The sequence below is a fragment of the Lissotriton helveticus genome, chromosome 7, assembly GCF_964261635.1.
Source record: "Lissotriton helveticus chromosome 7, aLisHel1.1, whole genome shotgun sequence".
Taxonomy (NCBI): Eukaryota; Metazoa; Chordata; class Amphibia; order Caudata; family Salamandridae; genus Lissotriton; species Lissotriton helveticus.
The window spans coordinates 1,276,118,681-1,276,134,687 of NC_136068.1; the positions used below are offsets into that span (position 1 = coordinate 1,276,118,681).

Below are 16,007 nucleotides of genomic sequence, written 5' to 3' on the forward strand. Positions count from 1 at the left end.
CCCTTTCACCCTATCCATCTGTACACTTATCCATCCACTCTTCATCCCATCCATCCATTCACTCATCCATTCAGCCATTTACCCTTTCACCAATCCAGCCATCCTTTCACTTACTAATCCTTCCACCCATCCACTATTTTAGTCATCCATCCTCCCTTTCTCTCTTCATCGAGCCTTTCACTTAGCCATCCTTCCTTCCATCCATCCTTTCACCCACCCATCATCCATCCATCCATCCATCCATCTGTCCTTCCCCTCATCATCCATCCTTCCCCTCATCACCCATCCATCCTTTTCCCTCATCATCCATCCATCCTTTGCCCTCATCATCCATCCATCCATCTACCCACCCTTCATCCATCCATCCTTCCCCTCATCATCCATCCATCCTTCCCCTCATCATCCATCCATCCTTTCACCCACCCCCTCATCATCCATCCATTCCCTCATCATCCATCCATCCACCCTTCCCCTCATCATCCATCCTTTCACCCACCCCCTCATCAAACATCCATCCATCCATCCCCTCATCATCCATCCATCCATCCCCTCATCATCCATCCATCCATCCTTCCCCTCATCATCCATCCTTCCCCTCATCATCCATCCATCCTTTCACCCACCCACCCATCCATCCATCCATCCATCCATCCTTCCCCTCTATCCATCCCCTCATCCATCCTTCCTCTCATCCATCCTTCCCTTCATCCATCCATCCTTCCCCTCATCCATCCTTCCTTTCATCCATCATCCACCCTTCCCCTCACCCATCCATCCATCCATCCATCCTTCTCCTCATCCATCCATCCTTCCCCTCCATCCATCCATCCTTCCCCTCCATCCATCCATCCATCCTTCCCCTTATCCATCCATCCTTCCCCTCCATCCATCCATCCATCCATCCATCCATCTCCTCATTCATCATCCTTCCCCTCATCCATCTTTCCCCTCATCCATCATCCAGCTACCCTTCCACCCATACATCCAGCTATTTAAATTTTCTCTCCATCCTTCCCCTCTCATCAATCCATCCATCCTCTCTCATTATCCATTTATTCAATCTTTCATTCATCCATTCACCCCATATCCTGGAGTACTGAAAGGTGCCATTGCTTGTTTGCCTTCTATGGCCTGTAGTCCTTTTTTTAAATCGGAAAATTGATACTCTGCCAATTCTTTAATCTATAGAATAAAACCATGATTTCATAGTATGCTCATACAGAGCCCAGCGTTTTTGCACTAAACTTCAGCTTTAAGGAGAAGCTTGCTACGATCCAATGCTAAAAACCGTACATGGATGGAGCACTTAGTGCAACATCTTTAAAGCAAGGTCAGACATTTTGCTAATACAATTCACATTAGAGTAGAAGTGCAAGCACATAGACAGTTCCGGGTGTGCATGCTGCAGATAATCTCTCAGCAATGCAAGATTCGAGTTAAAAAAATATATATTAACAGATTTAAGGTAGCGTGTCTTTTGTTTTTAATTTAAATTGTTCTCCGTTTCTTTCCCAAATTGACTTGCTGACTGTGTTTAAAAACAATTTGCCAGGTCAGTAAATGAGCCTTTTCACAGGCCTAAGACTCGAAGTTCCTATTCCTGTCACTGCAAACCCTTTCACATTACACTCGAAGGAGAACTGCTCTGTCCGATCCCTGCTCCATCCTCTGTGACAACAACCCATCCCCCCCTCCCCTCCTGTTGATGTGCAAGGTGAGGGCTCCCATTGTCATTCTTGTGGGCCAGGAAGAGGTGCGAACGAGCGCAGTCCCGGGCAGCTCTGAATGACAAAGAGCCTAGACCTTCACACTGCCAGCTGCAGCCGAGCTGCTTTAACCCTCTGACCCCAGTGTCTGTAGATCATCTACAGGTGTGGGGCAACCGGTGCATGTCTTTGGATAAAGCAGACCCCCCCAGGATATAGCGAAAAAAGCCGCGATTTCTACAAAAATGCCGATTTCGCGGGCATTTTTGTAAAAATCGCGGCATTTTTTAAAAAGTGCCGATTTCGCGGCAAATCGCGAAATCGCGATATCCTGGAGGGTCTGATTTAACATCCTCTGCATCATATTGGCTGCTGTCAATACGTGTGTGTGTGTGTATGTATGTATATACATATATTTTAACGTTTAAACTCAAGAAAGAAAGCTTAAATTACATGATGTATATAATGAAAGTCTTGGCTGCATGATTTTATTTACATGCTTGATAGTAGTAATGCATGCTTGCCGTTTTAATGACGTATGGTAGTTCTCAATGTTGAAGTGGAGGCACTAATGAGAGAACTGTATATGCAACTGGATTGTTTTCTGTGGGCCTAGTTTTAGCAGACCATTTGCATTTTACCTTTCAGCATTTCTCAGCCTGTTGATAATATGTTATACATAAGCAATTCTCTTGGATTATACAACACTGAGTGAACCTCATCCATTGGTTGCTTGTTTCTTAAGTTGTCGAGGGTGTGGTAGGCATAGCCTGGTCCTCAAGGCTTGAAGTATAAAAGCATAAATTGTGATTTTGTAGGTGGCTGTTGCATGTATGGCAGGTTAGTGAAGGCTGAAGCCTCTTTGTTGTTTTACAGGTGGCCTCGTCGTCTTTGGCATATGCACGCTTCTTTTGGATGGATTCAAAATCGGGCACCATCTGGGACACATGAGCTGTACATCTAATTTTATGATGATCTACCCCGTCATCCAGGGTGTGTTTGTCATCGTTCAGGTGAGAACTGAGGTGCTACTGTCTTTTCACCTGACCTCTCTTCATGGGGTCAGAGTAACTCCAGGACCCCAATTAACTTTCAATCTCAGTTGCATCTTGGTCTCTCTGCCATGCCTACCTCAAATATTCCCCCAATAATCTATGCAAAATCCCCTACGCCTTGGCAGAACCATTACCTGTTTAATATCTTCAAAAGATGCATGTATCACACATTGGTTCATTGAGTCAACATGGCTGTTTTAAAGAGAGGCTTACAAATTGTGACCACACACCCTATGTCTAGCTTTGTTTAGTCAGCCAGGACTGCTATGTTCATTGTGCTGCTCCTGCTACATTTGCCCATAAGGCAGGATCCTCGTTCAGCGCTCTCATACCCTCATGCACTGAGGGATCCAGACATCGGGACATCTGACCGATAAATCTGGACTTCCAGCAGAAGGGCTCATGTGTGGGGTCTGTCCTGTAGCATGCATAGCACATCTGAAACATTGTCGAGCAACTAAGGATGAAGATGAGATCCCGTCCCTGCACCAACCCTTCACAGTGAATTTCTAGTGCTGTTACCTGTGCCTCCTTGCCGCGATACTCCGGCTCTGTTGCAATCTTTGGTGGAGCCTTTCATTTTCTCTGTCCACTGCGCTACATCTCGCGGCCCCCGCTTCGCGGGTGCCGCACGTCCCCTGATTGGTGAGGGGTCGTGGATATTGCTGCATATCGTGTTGTGGACTTTGTGCTCAAGCTGACAGCTAACCATCACCAGCCTAAGGTGGGACTGCGAGGTCCAGGCTCCTGTGCGCGGCGCTGATCGCCTGCAGCTGCTCCTCTTCCCGCCCCTCCCTTCAGCTCAGACTATTAAATTAGTGGTTATTATTCATGCGTAGCGGGATGCGTGCGGGACGAGGGCCGGACGAAGCCCGGGCAAAGGGCGGGCCCTCTGAGGCCCTCAGAGGCTGAAAAGGCTGGTGCTGGGTTTTTTTCTGTTCAATTTTTAAGTATACTCTTATATTATTACTCTTTCACCGTATTTATTTTAAAATTGTATGTTGGTCTGCCTATGGTATTACAGTTATTGATCATTGACTGTTTTTTCCTATAAAATACTCTCTTTGGGACTACAAGCCACTTTTTCTGATAAACTAAAATACGCTATGACTGCTAAGAAATTGAGGTCTGGGAGACTTTTGGTAGGCAGGTCTTGTTCCAAAACTAAATCTAATCCATTACGAAACAAGGATGGCCAGGCATCTCTATTAAAGGGGAAATCTCCGTTATTCAGCCTATGGGAAAGGGGCAAGGATAAAGTCCTTACAGGGGGGCCTATGTTAAATGATAATCTAAAGGTTGGAGACGATGAGGGTCAACTCTCAGAGAATAGGTATAATAAACTTCCTATTGCTGTGACTACGGGGGAAGAGAATGTTGGCCTCCCTTTAGAAGGGTTAGGGGGTGCGTTTGTACCATCTAAAATCTGTACTCCATCTCCGCTAATTGTTGACATCACAAATAACCTTGGTATTTTGCCCCCTCATGGATTATCTGCACCTAGTCATAAAACAGTAGATGTTATGGTACATAACCAAATGCCTAACTCTGGCGATTCCCCAATTCCTTTAAAAGATGCTTCTGGCACCTCATCGCAGGGGGCAGCGCAAAATATTTAATTCCCTTTTTCCTGATATAGACCTGGATCTCTGTAAAAGGTATATAGAGGATGAAATTGGTAGGACGTTAGATCCAATAAAGACCCCGGCAGTATCTGCTCCAACAGGGCTTCTATTATATAGCAATACGCCTTCTAACAATTCCCATCTCATCTTGTCTCAGTCAAATATTTCTTCGAGTCCGCAGCTTAATATATCTAATATTGAACTTAATAGGTCTGCTAGGTATGATAAACCTGTTTCCGACACTTTGTTATCTTTTGAGCACTTGCTCTCCTCTATTCTTACTCTTTTAGAAAAATTTGTTGGCGGTTCCGATTGTGTTTTGGAAACCGTGACCCAAATATTGAAGGTTCTTCTGAATAGTAAGCGGGGGAAGGATCTTAGTTCTTATTTGGCGACTGCCCAACCTGAGTCTGACTCTCTGAAGGTTACGTCGGAAGAGAATGAGATTGTTGACTCGGACCAAATCGGCTTAGAGGAGAATCTTTTGTCTACAGATAAAAAGAAGGTAGTAGTATCTCAGAATAATTCTCCTATAATTCTTCTGAAAGCTCCTAAAACTAATTGTGTTGAGGAAGTCGAATTAGAAACTGAATCTATGGCTGACCTGGGAAAAGGAACAGGTCAAGATTTATTCCCTATTTTTAATCCTTTGGTAAAAGATGGAAAAGAGGAGGTACCGACGTCATCCGATAAGGGAAAGATAGGGAATTCAAAAAAGAATGGTGGGAAAAGGAGGAAACCGTCACGCAGATTTGCGAAAAAGAGGCGGAGGAAAATTATTTTTGAAGACCAACAGAATATTACAGTTAATAATACTCATGAGGACATTCGGGAGGATAAATCTCCTCATGAGACGCAGGTCTTACTAGATAAGGGAGTTGCATCCCCACGCCTCCAAAATGCCTTTCCTTCTACCCCTCCTCAGTCCACATTAGGTTCTATTTGTCCAGCACTTGGGGGGTTTGCTAATATCGTTCCCTCTGCGGAGTTGATGAAACCTGTTGGCCAAGTGTTGACCGTTCTTAACCCTCTCGCAGAGTCATTTCCTGTCATTGCGGGAGGGGAAATGGACGCAATAAGGCCAACTGAGTTAACTGAGGAGGAAAATATCGATACTCTTATTTTAGATTTTTTTCCGCTGTTTGATTCTGATTTTATTTTAAATAGATCCATGCTTCTTAAATGTTTTCAGGAGACGGAAAGCTTGAAATTGTTGCAATCAAATGATATAGACTTAGTAAAAAATTTGAAAACTGACTTTGGGACTCTAACTAGAGTAAGATTTTACTCAAAACTTATTGTTAATCTCATTCTTGAAAAATCTGAAAGCTTTCAGTGTAGAGGGATTGATTTTATGCCTTTCTTGCTAAAACCTCAATTTGATAGATTAATTGGCAAGCCTTTGTCTTCACAGGCAGCTGTTGGAAATAAGGTGTATCCCTCTGAATTTGAAGACCTAAAAATCAGTATTGCTAAAAATGTGCGGCACGTGACGTATTTAAATCCCCCGCTCTCCTATTCTCAAAGTGTTGTAGCAGAGGAGTGACGTCAATGGAATTGGTTGCCTGGCGTCCTCTCGAGTAAATCTACCAATAATTCCCAGCCTCAACCTTACTTTTAACAAAGATCTCAGGATTTTATCCTGGAATGCTGCAGGAATAAGAAATAGCCCTGAAAAATTACAATTCCTACTCACATTAGAGGTTAGTGTAATATGTCTCCAAGAAACTTGGTGCATAGAGAAATTACCTGTGGGAAAGGATTATTTCGCTTTGGAAGGTAGAGCTACCCCTTCAAGGGGAGGTCATGCGAAGGGGGGAATAGCATGCCTCTTGTCTACTAAGATAAAATGGAATTTTACCAATTTTTTAGATTCTAGTAACCTTTTTCAGGCAGTTACGTTGTTTTAACTGTGTCAACTCTGAAAGCAAACCTATTGTTCTGATAAACGTTTATATCCCTCCGGATGCCTGTTATAATGAAACTTTAAAAAGGGGTTTTTCTTACATTAAGAAAATTTTGGATAACGATTCCCCCCCATATAATTTTATTAGGGGATTTTAACTGTAAAATCTCTAACTCTAGTTTGGAGATTTTTCGAAATAAACCTAAAGAGGAATCTTTACAGATTCCCCAAACCCTTTTTCCTGGGAATATTAAGACAACTAAGAGAGGGAAAATGCTTCTTGAAGAACTGTCTGAAATCGATGGAATCATAGTAAATGGAAGGCTTTCCTCCGATACTCCTGCAAATTTTACGCATAAGTCTAATAACAGCGATTCTATTTTAGATTACGTGGTGGTGGATATTTCCTCCTTTTCCCTTCTGAAAGACCTCATGGTCACTCATACAGCTTATAGTGACCATAAAATAATAACACTCTCCATAGATGTAAATCCACCTCCCACGGATCACTGGTCCTTGGACAGTAATCTGGTTAGCTTCGGAGTTCAAACCGGAAGATGTTTTTGGAATATTAAGGCAATTAGGGGTATTGAGAGCCTCCTAGAGGTCACAGTGAATGATCTGACCAATTGGAAGGGTTCTGAGTTAATATGCTTTGCTGATTTCTTGAGCAAGGTGTTATTGGTTGCAAAAAAAACGTTAAAAAAAGAACAAACTAAAAAACTTCCTAGTTCCCTTCGGTTGCTTAATTTAGAAATAAATAAACTTGTAAGGGAACAGTATTTGAGTCATTGTCCTTTAAGATATCATAGATTGGCTTTATTAAAAAGGAGGAGGAGAAGGGTGAAAATCAAATTAAAAAATGAAAGTGAGGACACAGTATGGATTAAACTGCGGGAGGCTGCCTTTAATGGCCAAGCTAGATTATTCTGGTCGCTCATCTGGGACGGTTGTGGTGTAGGATCTAGATCCTTACCAGTCCCGATTGACGAACGAATTTGGGTAGATTACATCTTGAATTTGTATGCCGGAAATGGAATGGTAGTCGTTCGCGATAGAACGAAAGAGAATAATTCCGGCCTTGACCCATCCTTCCGAAAGGGTTATTGAATTGGCTATTAAAGGTATGCGTTCCTCAGGAGCTATGGGCCCGGACGAGCTACCTATTTCTGTTTTTAAACAAAATAGTGTCCTCTGGAGTAAGATTCTCTTCCCTGTGTTTAAGTTTTGTTTTTTGCACTGTGATGTATTCCTATAGGTACTGTATCGATTCCCCTATTCCTGACCCTGGTTTGGTTAATAATTAACTAGCAGCCATCCAACGGTGCAAAAACCGTTATCTGATTAAGCCACACCACGGCACAGAAGCGCGTTATCTGATTAGGTCATAACGCATGCCATCTAATTAGACAAGCGATATTCCTCCAGCCCCTGATAAGGCATACGGAGTTCTCAAAACAAATCAAACCTACAGCGACCTGGGAAATTCCCATAGCCATAGTTTTGATTTCACCGAGAACTTCAGCAAAAGAATGTGCGAACGAGCCCGTTCATATGACATCCTTATTGACGTATATATGTCCATCCTTACGTCAATCTCGGCACCTTTCAGGTATAAATATTACCGACATTGCCTTAAACAAACACATGCGGTGGTGACGAGATCGGAGCAGCGAGACGTGCTGAGGAGCCCAGCAGAGAGTGAAGCCCACAGACGCTGCCCCGCCTTCCTGACGTGCTGAGAACGAGACGCTGCCTTTCTCCTGCCGAGAAATCCAGCTCCGGCGCTTCCAAGCAGCCCTCGCAGGCAGCTGGAATATCAAGACCTGGGATAAGAGATACCAGCCCTCCATCATTCTAGATCTCAGGTACAGAACTGAATAACCCCTTGCAGAGAATTCTCGAGTCAGTCCCTTGGCAAAACAAACTTAACTTAAACTGCTACTTATCTACTCCTGCCCACGTATTAGGCTTAGGTCAGGTACATTGGGGTAGGCGTGGTTAGAAGCACCAGTTGAGTACGATTAGTCAAATGTATATATGTATGTATCTATTTTATCCATTTTAAAGTATCATATGGCTCAAAAACCATATCAATGCTTTTACAGTATTATTTTATAATTCTGTCTCTACTGTATGCACTTTACTTAACTACAAGTATTGCAATAATAGCGATTCATTTCTCTTGTATGAGAAAAGAGACTGATCAATAAATAACATCTTTTATTGAACCACGCCCATCTCTTATTTCTCTACAAACTGGTGAAACTAAGAATGCACGTACTGACTGAGTAAAATAAGTTGTCTATTGTTTTCACACGACTCTAGAGATACACTCTTGATTAGGGGAGAGCAAAGTTGTCATGTTCTATGGTTGTCAGAAACTAAATCCCTTCTTGTCTACCCAGGGAGTTTAAAATCCTCCCTGCCTATTCGAGAAAGTTTCTAGTGAACTCTGAGCTAGCTGGCAAACACAAAAGTTTAAGTCTAATATCGTCGGTAGAAGACCTAGTTAACCTCTGCCCTAGGTCTATACTATTGAAGATATTATTCCAATGCGCAGAGCCTATTGGGATAATAGGAACTACACTACATGGCGCCCAACGTTTGGATAGGCGATAAAACTAACGCAAGACATTAGAGTAACTCAGTCGTGCTTTTTCACACAGAACCCCCTTTTTCCCATAATACTCCAAAGACGTCTGGAGTGGGTGAAAGGTCATATCCGCCAAACCTCGCAGGAGGAGACTCCTATGTATGGTTCTTGGTTTATTCAACGTTGAAGGATACACTGTTCCAAAATATTGTGCATCTAATCTTTGTTTCCATAGAAACCTGATCTGCAAACAAACAGAATAACCTTCCTGTCAGTAAAATGACAGAAAGTGAAGAAGAAAGGGAGACCGTTAGACTAGCAGCTGAACTCCTAGTAGCAGACAATACTCTGCTGGAAAATGACCCGGATGCAATACTCATCCCGGTCAACATAAGGAAATCTATAACCCTAAAACTTATAGAAAATGGACTGACACCAAGAGGTGGTACAGTCATATTCGTAATTGAGGCACACGAATATCGGCAGACAGAGGTATTCTATTCATGGATAAACTTTCCAGCAGCAAACGCTGTAACAAAGGACTTCCACTATTACAAAATAGAGGAACCTCCTAGTGAGTACACTCCTTTCGAGGAAGTGGAAATACCACTCAAATTCCTCTTGTTTAATGGCGCCCTAAAACATAATAATCACATCACCAGGCTCGGTCCACTAGGTAGACCAGGAGCAACGTGGCCGGTCCTAGCCGGATATACACCACATCCAGACATTGAAGAAATGCCTGCACCAGAGCTTTTAACACAGCTAAAACAATTAATAAAAATACATAGACAATTAGTCCAATATGTAATGCGGACTTCAACAATCCAACCAGCAATTAAAATTCCACAGCTGACCAGTCATCAGGGGAACACAAATAAAATTACACCACAGAACATACAGTCCTGTCTAGGTAAGGTACCCGCAAAACGGGAACAAATTCCTTTCTGGCTAGCACAAAAAATAACTCAAATAGAGGCGGTGTTTCCAGATACCACCCCTGTTGAGAAACATAGGATTCTGACTATCTGTCTTCCAATGGGAATCGCACCACATGTGGAGGACTGTGACACTTGGGGAACAGTCTTTGCTTCCATTTACACAAAAACACATGGTGTACCATCCATGTCAGTAATACCAGATGTGCTAAAACAGATTCAAGATTAATACGGTCCAGAACCCGCCTTAACTCTCGGTATGAAATTACTGAAAGATTTCAAGCAGGTCTCGGCAATATTATTAGCCAACATAAAGGGAGAAGCAGCAAATGTGGCAATTCGCCAGAGGTTAAAAGAGACAAATATAGCAGACCAACCATCTGAAATTGCCAGAATCATAGAAAAATCCTATGAAGAACTAGGAAGAGATAGTTTGGGTGGAATACCAGTGAAACCCCAACTAGTTGAAAGTCCTGAAAAGGTATTTATAAAAAATAATTTAAATAATCAAAAAAAGAGCTGGGATGGAAATAAACAATCCAATCCTAAAGAAAAAAGATTCCAGTCCAGAGGAAGGTCTCCTTGGCAGAGAGAAAGATCTCCCGACCAAGGACGCAAGTCTCCCCAACGGGAGCCCTCTGTGAAAAAATACAACCTTAGAAATAGGGATAATATAAAGAAACCTGATAGATATCAAGATATTGATACACGTCCCTCTCAATCTTTTCCGACTTCCTCGCAGAAATCGGAAAGAAGAGGACGATCAGAACAAAGGAAAGAGCACGTCAAGTCCAAAGACAAAGAACCTGCTCATCTGAATAAAAAATTACAATTTCCAAAAAAGAAGGTAGCCAGTATTAAAGTAATCAACAATGCCGAGAATACTGAGGACACAGCTGAAAAACGGAGAATGGGCTCAGACAATGCTAGACAGCGCAGCAGAAGTGAGCATAGCTCGCAAAGTCCTTATGAATCATCTGGAGACAGTGGACACGAATGAATACATTCAGGTGGAAACTGCAGATACCAGAGTTAGCAAACCTCATAAAATATATGAAATAACATTGCGTATAGAGGGGGATAAGACTAGAAAAATAAGGGGACTATTTTGGGATAATTTGTCCAAGGGCTATGACATCCTTCTAGCTGAACAAGACTGGCCTCCAGAGTTTGTCAGGGAGTGCCCAAATGGCGAAGAAATAATTATGCCTGCCTTCTCAAACCATATTCCAATTCATAAAAAATATACACTTGCAAGAAAGTGGGCAGTAGCTCAAGCCCCTGCCTTATAAAAAAATCATGTGGGATGGGATGAGGACTCTCCTCCTCACAAAATCCAGTTAAAATCACAACCTACTGCCCAGAGGCAGTACCCGATTAAGCAAGAAGCTAAAAAACAGGTAAAAGAGATCCTAGATCAACTTGAATACCAGGGGGTGATTGAAACTTGCACCTCACAAATGAACAACCCTTTGTTTCCTGTCTCCAAGCCAGACAATTCATATCGTCTTGTTTTGGACTACAGACACCTTAACTCGTGTTGCAAAACATTTGCAGTACAAAACTCACACAGTGCTGCACTAATGAATAACATAGTGCGCAAAAAATACAAAACAACCTTAGACATTTCTAATGGTTTCTTTTGTCAAAATATAGCACCAGAGAGCAGATATTTGACGGCGTTCTCAATAAATGGCACGCAAAAGAATTTCTGTCGTTTGCCCCAGGGGTTCAAGAACAGCCCAGGATTATTCTCAGCGAGAGTAACAGAATTACTACAAACATATGATGACGAGGCATTATCTTATGTCGACGACATCTATCTAACAGACGATGACTTGGATACTCACTTGAAGAGAGTGAACACCATAATACTTGGGTTCGCAGCAGAGGGTTACAAATTCAACTTTAAAAAGTCAAGAATTGCCCATCTAACAGTCCTGTTTTTAGGATATGAACTATCAAGTGAAGGCAAAAGCCTGGCTGACAATTTCCTAGAGAAATGTGCTGTAATCCAAGCACCCAGAACACTAAAAAACCTACAATCAATTCTAGGCTTCCTTAATTTCGGTAGAACTTACATTATAAATTATGCAGAGAGAATTAAACCTCTCTATGATCTAATAAAACCAGATTTTAAAAGAATCAATTGGACTCAAAAACACACAGAAATTTTGAGATCTTTACAAACAGATATGTTAGTTAAAACAAAATTACAAACACGTGACAACACACGAAACCTTGTGATTCGAGTCATCCCAGGAAGATGCGGATTCACATACCTGACCTCTAATGAGGGAGAGAAGGTACCAATAGCATACAAATCACATTTGTACACAGAAGCTGAAAGAAGGTTCAGCATTAAAGAAAACATTGTTCATGCGGTTCAAACAGCTGTAGAAAAAGAAAAATACCAAGCAGACGGTAGACAGGTTACAGTCAGAACAGCAGAATCAGCTTTTGAGGCATTAACAGCACCATGTAATTTACCGACAACTGCACTAAATCCAGAATGGATACAATGGGTAAATTCTGTTGCTACAGACAAAGTAAAATACTATTTTGACCCAGAAATGAAAGATTTAAAATATCTAGAATATGAGAAAGAATACCCTCTGCCAATCGACATTCTGCCTTTACGACAGTACGCCTGTGTAATACATACAGACGGGCATGCTCAACCCTCAGTTTGGGGAGAGCTGGCTTACAAGGCCACATGCGAAATTGTAAAAGAAGTGTGGCGCGGAGGTAAATTAAGACCTCTACTTACAAAAACACACTCAGTGGAAAATAATTCAGAACAAACGGAAATAATTTCATTAAAAATGGCGCTAGATAATGCCGATCGCGAATTCCCGACACTTATTGTGTGCGATTCGTATTACTGCGTCAAAACATACAATAACGATTTGAAGAAATGGATTCAAAACGATTACAAAGATGACACAGGTGCAACAATAAAGCAAAAAGTGCTTTGGGAACAAGTAGTTCTTTTACAGAAAGAACTACCAAAAACTCATGTGATACATTCACTGAGTCATCAGCGTGATGGCGTTCACGTTGCAGGGAATTCATTGGCTGAGACAGCCACAGCGATAGCAACTAAACCGGCTTCCGTAGCTACAAAAAAGCGTACAGAAAAACACATTGACGGTGAAACTGTGCTGGCGGTAAAAACGTCATCAAAAGGCGACTGCTCGGCGCTACCGATCAATTATCCACTCAATTATACATACATAATCGATGCAAACTCAGTCCCTTTTGCTCGAATCCCTGGAGTGGGGGATAGAGTGATTCCAAACACGGACAGGAGAGGCTTGTTAATAGCAGACGCACATATGGGTGAGGGTCTCAGACACCTTAAACAAAAAGATTCTCTGGTAGAATTACAATCAGTGTACTGGTGGCCAGGCATGAGCCTGCATCATCACATTTTTGTAAAAAACTGCCCAGACTGCAATAGAGATCGCAGTGGCGAGCGGGGAGGACTATTGCCATGGCATTTCACTCCAGATAAACAACAACAATAAGAAAGCCCCCATCATGGAAAAAAAGCGTTATATTAACATAAAAAGACTAATTTTCACTTATAATGTAGACCCCAGCGCTCGGCTGACGTCTGGACTGTTATACAAGGATTTGCGAGTCTATAATGGCATATACGCTAGGAGCATGCTACGTTTTGACTAATGTATTCCTTTTAGCCTCCAAGCTTATGGGGAAGCATGGCCAAATGAGCATAGCATAGCGGGACTCTTCTCACTTCCTTCCTGAGGGATACGGGATGGTGTAAAGAAAAAACCAAGACATAAAGCAATCTATAACGGAAAAGGTATTAGGTTCGGGTGCTGGGTGGGTCAAACATCTAATAAGTGTCCAACGTAGTCTAAATAACCTGCCAAGGAATTCTCTGAAAGGGTTCAGTCCGTACAAACTATTGTTCGGGACTAGAATGATAATCGAAGATCTTGATAGTCAGACTTCAGTGGTTAAAGACAAAAGCTTTGATATCAAAGATCGTTTGGCTATTTTGCAGGACTTAAATGAAAAAAGAAAAGACCTGAGCAACATAAAACTGAAACAACAGCCAACAACCACTGAAGAGAAACCACCTGTCCCAGCAAGGCCTGTCTGGATTCCAAAAGTCGGGGATCTAGTCAGAGAAAAGATCGCGGTAAAGAAGGAATTTGGGCCTTCTTACAGAAAAGCAGTTCCTGTCTTGTCTGTCAACGGGACAAGATCAGTAGTACTACTGCCCCTTGCTGGTAAAAAGGAGAACCGAGTTATATCCATCGACCTGGTTAAACCACAATCATGTGGCCGATAACAAACAGTAGGCCAAGTGGACTCCCAAGAAGTAGCAGAACACCAATGTTTGCTACGAATACAGAGGCTCAAAATGGAAGACTGATCACATTTGGGAAATCTACAGTGAATCAACAAGGACTATGCAACAAAGCAATGGAACTTGAACCTCTTAAAACCCAAATTAAAACTTTTCATCAAGAAACAACAACCTATGATGATGTAACTGCAGACTTTGCTAATGAAACAAAGCAAAATCCAAAAACAATTGGAACAATTGACAGAACAGCATCCGGCTACTTCATCAACTTCGATGATTCATCTGAAGACCTGAGTGAAGCAAAAAAAAGCCATCAACAAAAACTTTTAAAGACAAAGCTAAGGAACTTTTTCAACAGCTGAAAGAAACCTATCTGATCTCTCCATGGATTGAATTTTGGGTGGCATTCGGTGCATTTATCCTCGTTCTTTGGCTCATCCTAGTACTATGTTTGGGACATTTCATTGAGGGGAAATATGCTAAAATGGACACAGCAAGCCAGAAAATCAACTTGGTGCTTAAACCACACACATCTTCACACATCGAGAAAAGAGAACTTTCTTGAGTAAACTTCACAGCCAATCCTATACCAGGCGGTGTAGCATGGGTCAAAACTGATTATGAAATCTATGGTCCGGTTGAAATTAGGTCATAACGCATGCCATCTAATTAGACAAGCGATATTCCTCCAGCCCCTGATAAGGCATACGGAGTTCTCAAAACAAATCAAACCTACAGCGACCTGGGAAATTCCCATAGCCATTGTTTTGATTTCACCGAGAACTTCAGCAAAAGAATGTGCGAACTAGCCCGTTCATATGACATCCTTATTGACGTATATATGTCCATCCTTACGTCAATCTCTGCACCTTTCAGGTATAAATATTACCGACATTGCCTTAAGCAAACACATGCGGTGGTGACGAGATCGGAGCAGCGAGACGTGCTGAGGAGCCCAGCAGAGAGCGAAGCCCACAGACGCTGCCCCGCCTTCCTGACGCGCTGAGAACGAGACGCTGCCTTTCTCCTGCCGAGAAATCCAGCTCCGGCGCTTCCAAGCAGCCCTCGCAGGCAGCTGGAATATCAAGACCTGGGATAAGAGATACCAGCCCTCCATCATTCTAGATCTCAGGTACAGAACTGAATAACCCCTTGCAGAGAATTCTCGAGTCAGTCCCTTGGCAAAACAAACTTAACTTAAACTGCTACTTATCTACTCCCGCCCACGTATTAGGCTTAGGTCAGGTACATTGGGGTAGGCGTGGTTAGAAGCACCAGTTGAGTACGATTAGTCAAATGTATATATGTATGTATCTATTTTATCCATTTTAAAGTATCATATGGCTCAGAAACCATATCAATGCTTTTACAGTATTATTTTATAATTCTGTCTCTACTGTATGCACTTTACTTAACTACAAGTATTGCAATAATAGCGATTCATTTCTCTTGTATGAGAAAAGAGATTGATCAATAAATAACATCTTTTATTGAACCACGCCCATCTCTTATTTCTCTACAAACTGGTGAAACTAAGAATGCACGTACTGACTGAGTAAAATAAGTTGTCTATTGTTTTCACACGACTCTAGAGATACACTCTTGATTAGGGGAGAGCAAAGTTGTCATGTTCTATGGTTGTCAGAAACTAAATCCCTTCTTGTCTACCCAGGGAGGTTAAAATCCTCCTTGCCTATTCGAGAAAGTTTCTAGTGAACTCTGAGCTAGCTGGCAAACACAAAACTTTAAGTCTAATATCGTCGGTAGAAGACCTAGTTAACCTCTGCCCTAGGTCTATACTTTTGAAGATATTATTCCAATGCGCAGAGCCTATTG

General features: G+C 42.1%; 1 protein-coding gene across 2 annotated transcripts in view; it reads left to right on the top strand.

Annotated features, from left to right (window-relative positions):
• LOC144770182 (proton channel OTOP2-like) overlaps window positions 1-16,007 on the top strand; it is a 383,723-nt gene that overhangs the window by 180,261 nt on the left and 187,455 nt on the right. For both annotated transcript variants that reach the window (XM_078654489.1, XM_078654490.1), the window contains exon 3: window positions 2,583-2,719. In XM_078654489.1, coding sequence (XP_078510615.1) covers window positions 2,583-2,719 — 137 coding nt within the window. The remainder of the gene's footprint in view (window positions 1-2,582; window positions 2,720-16,007) is intronic.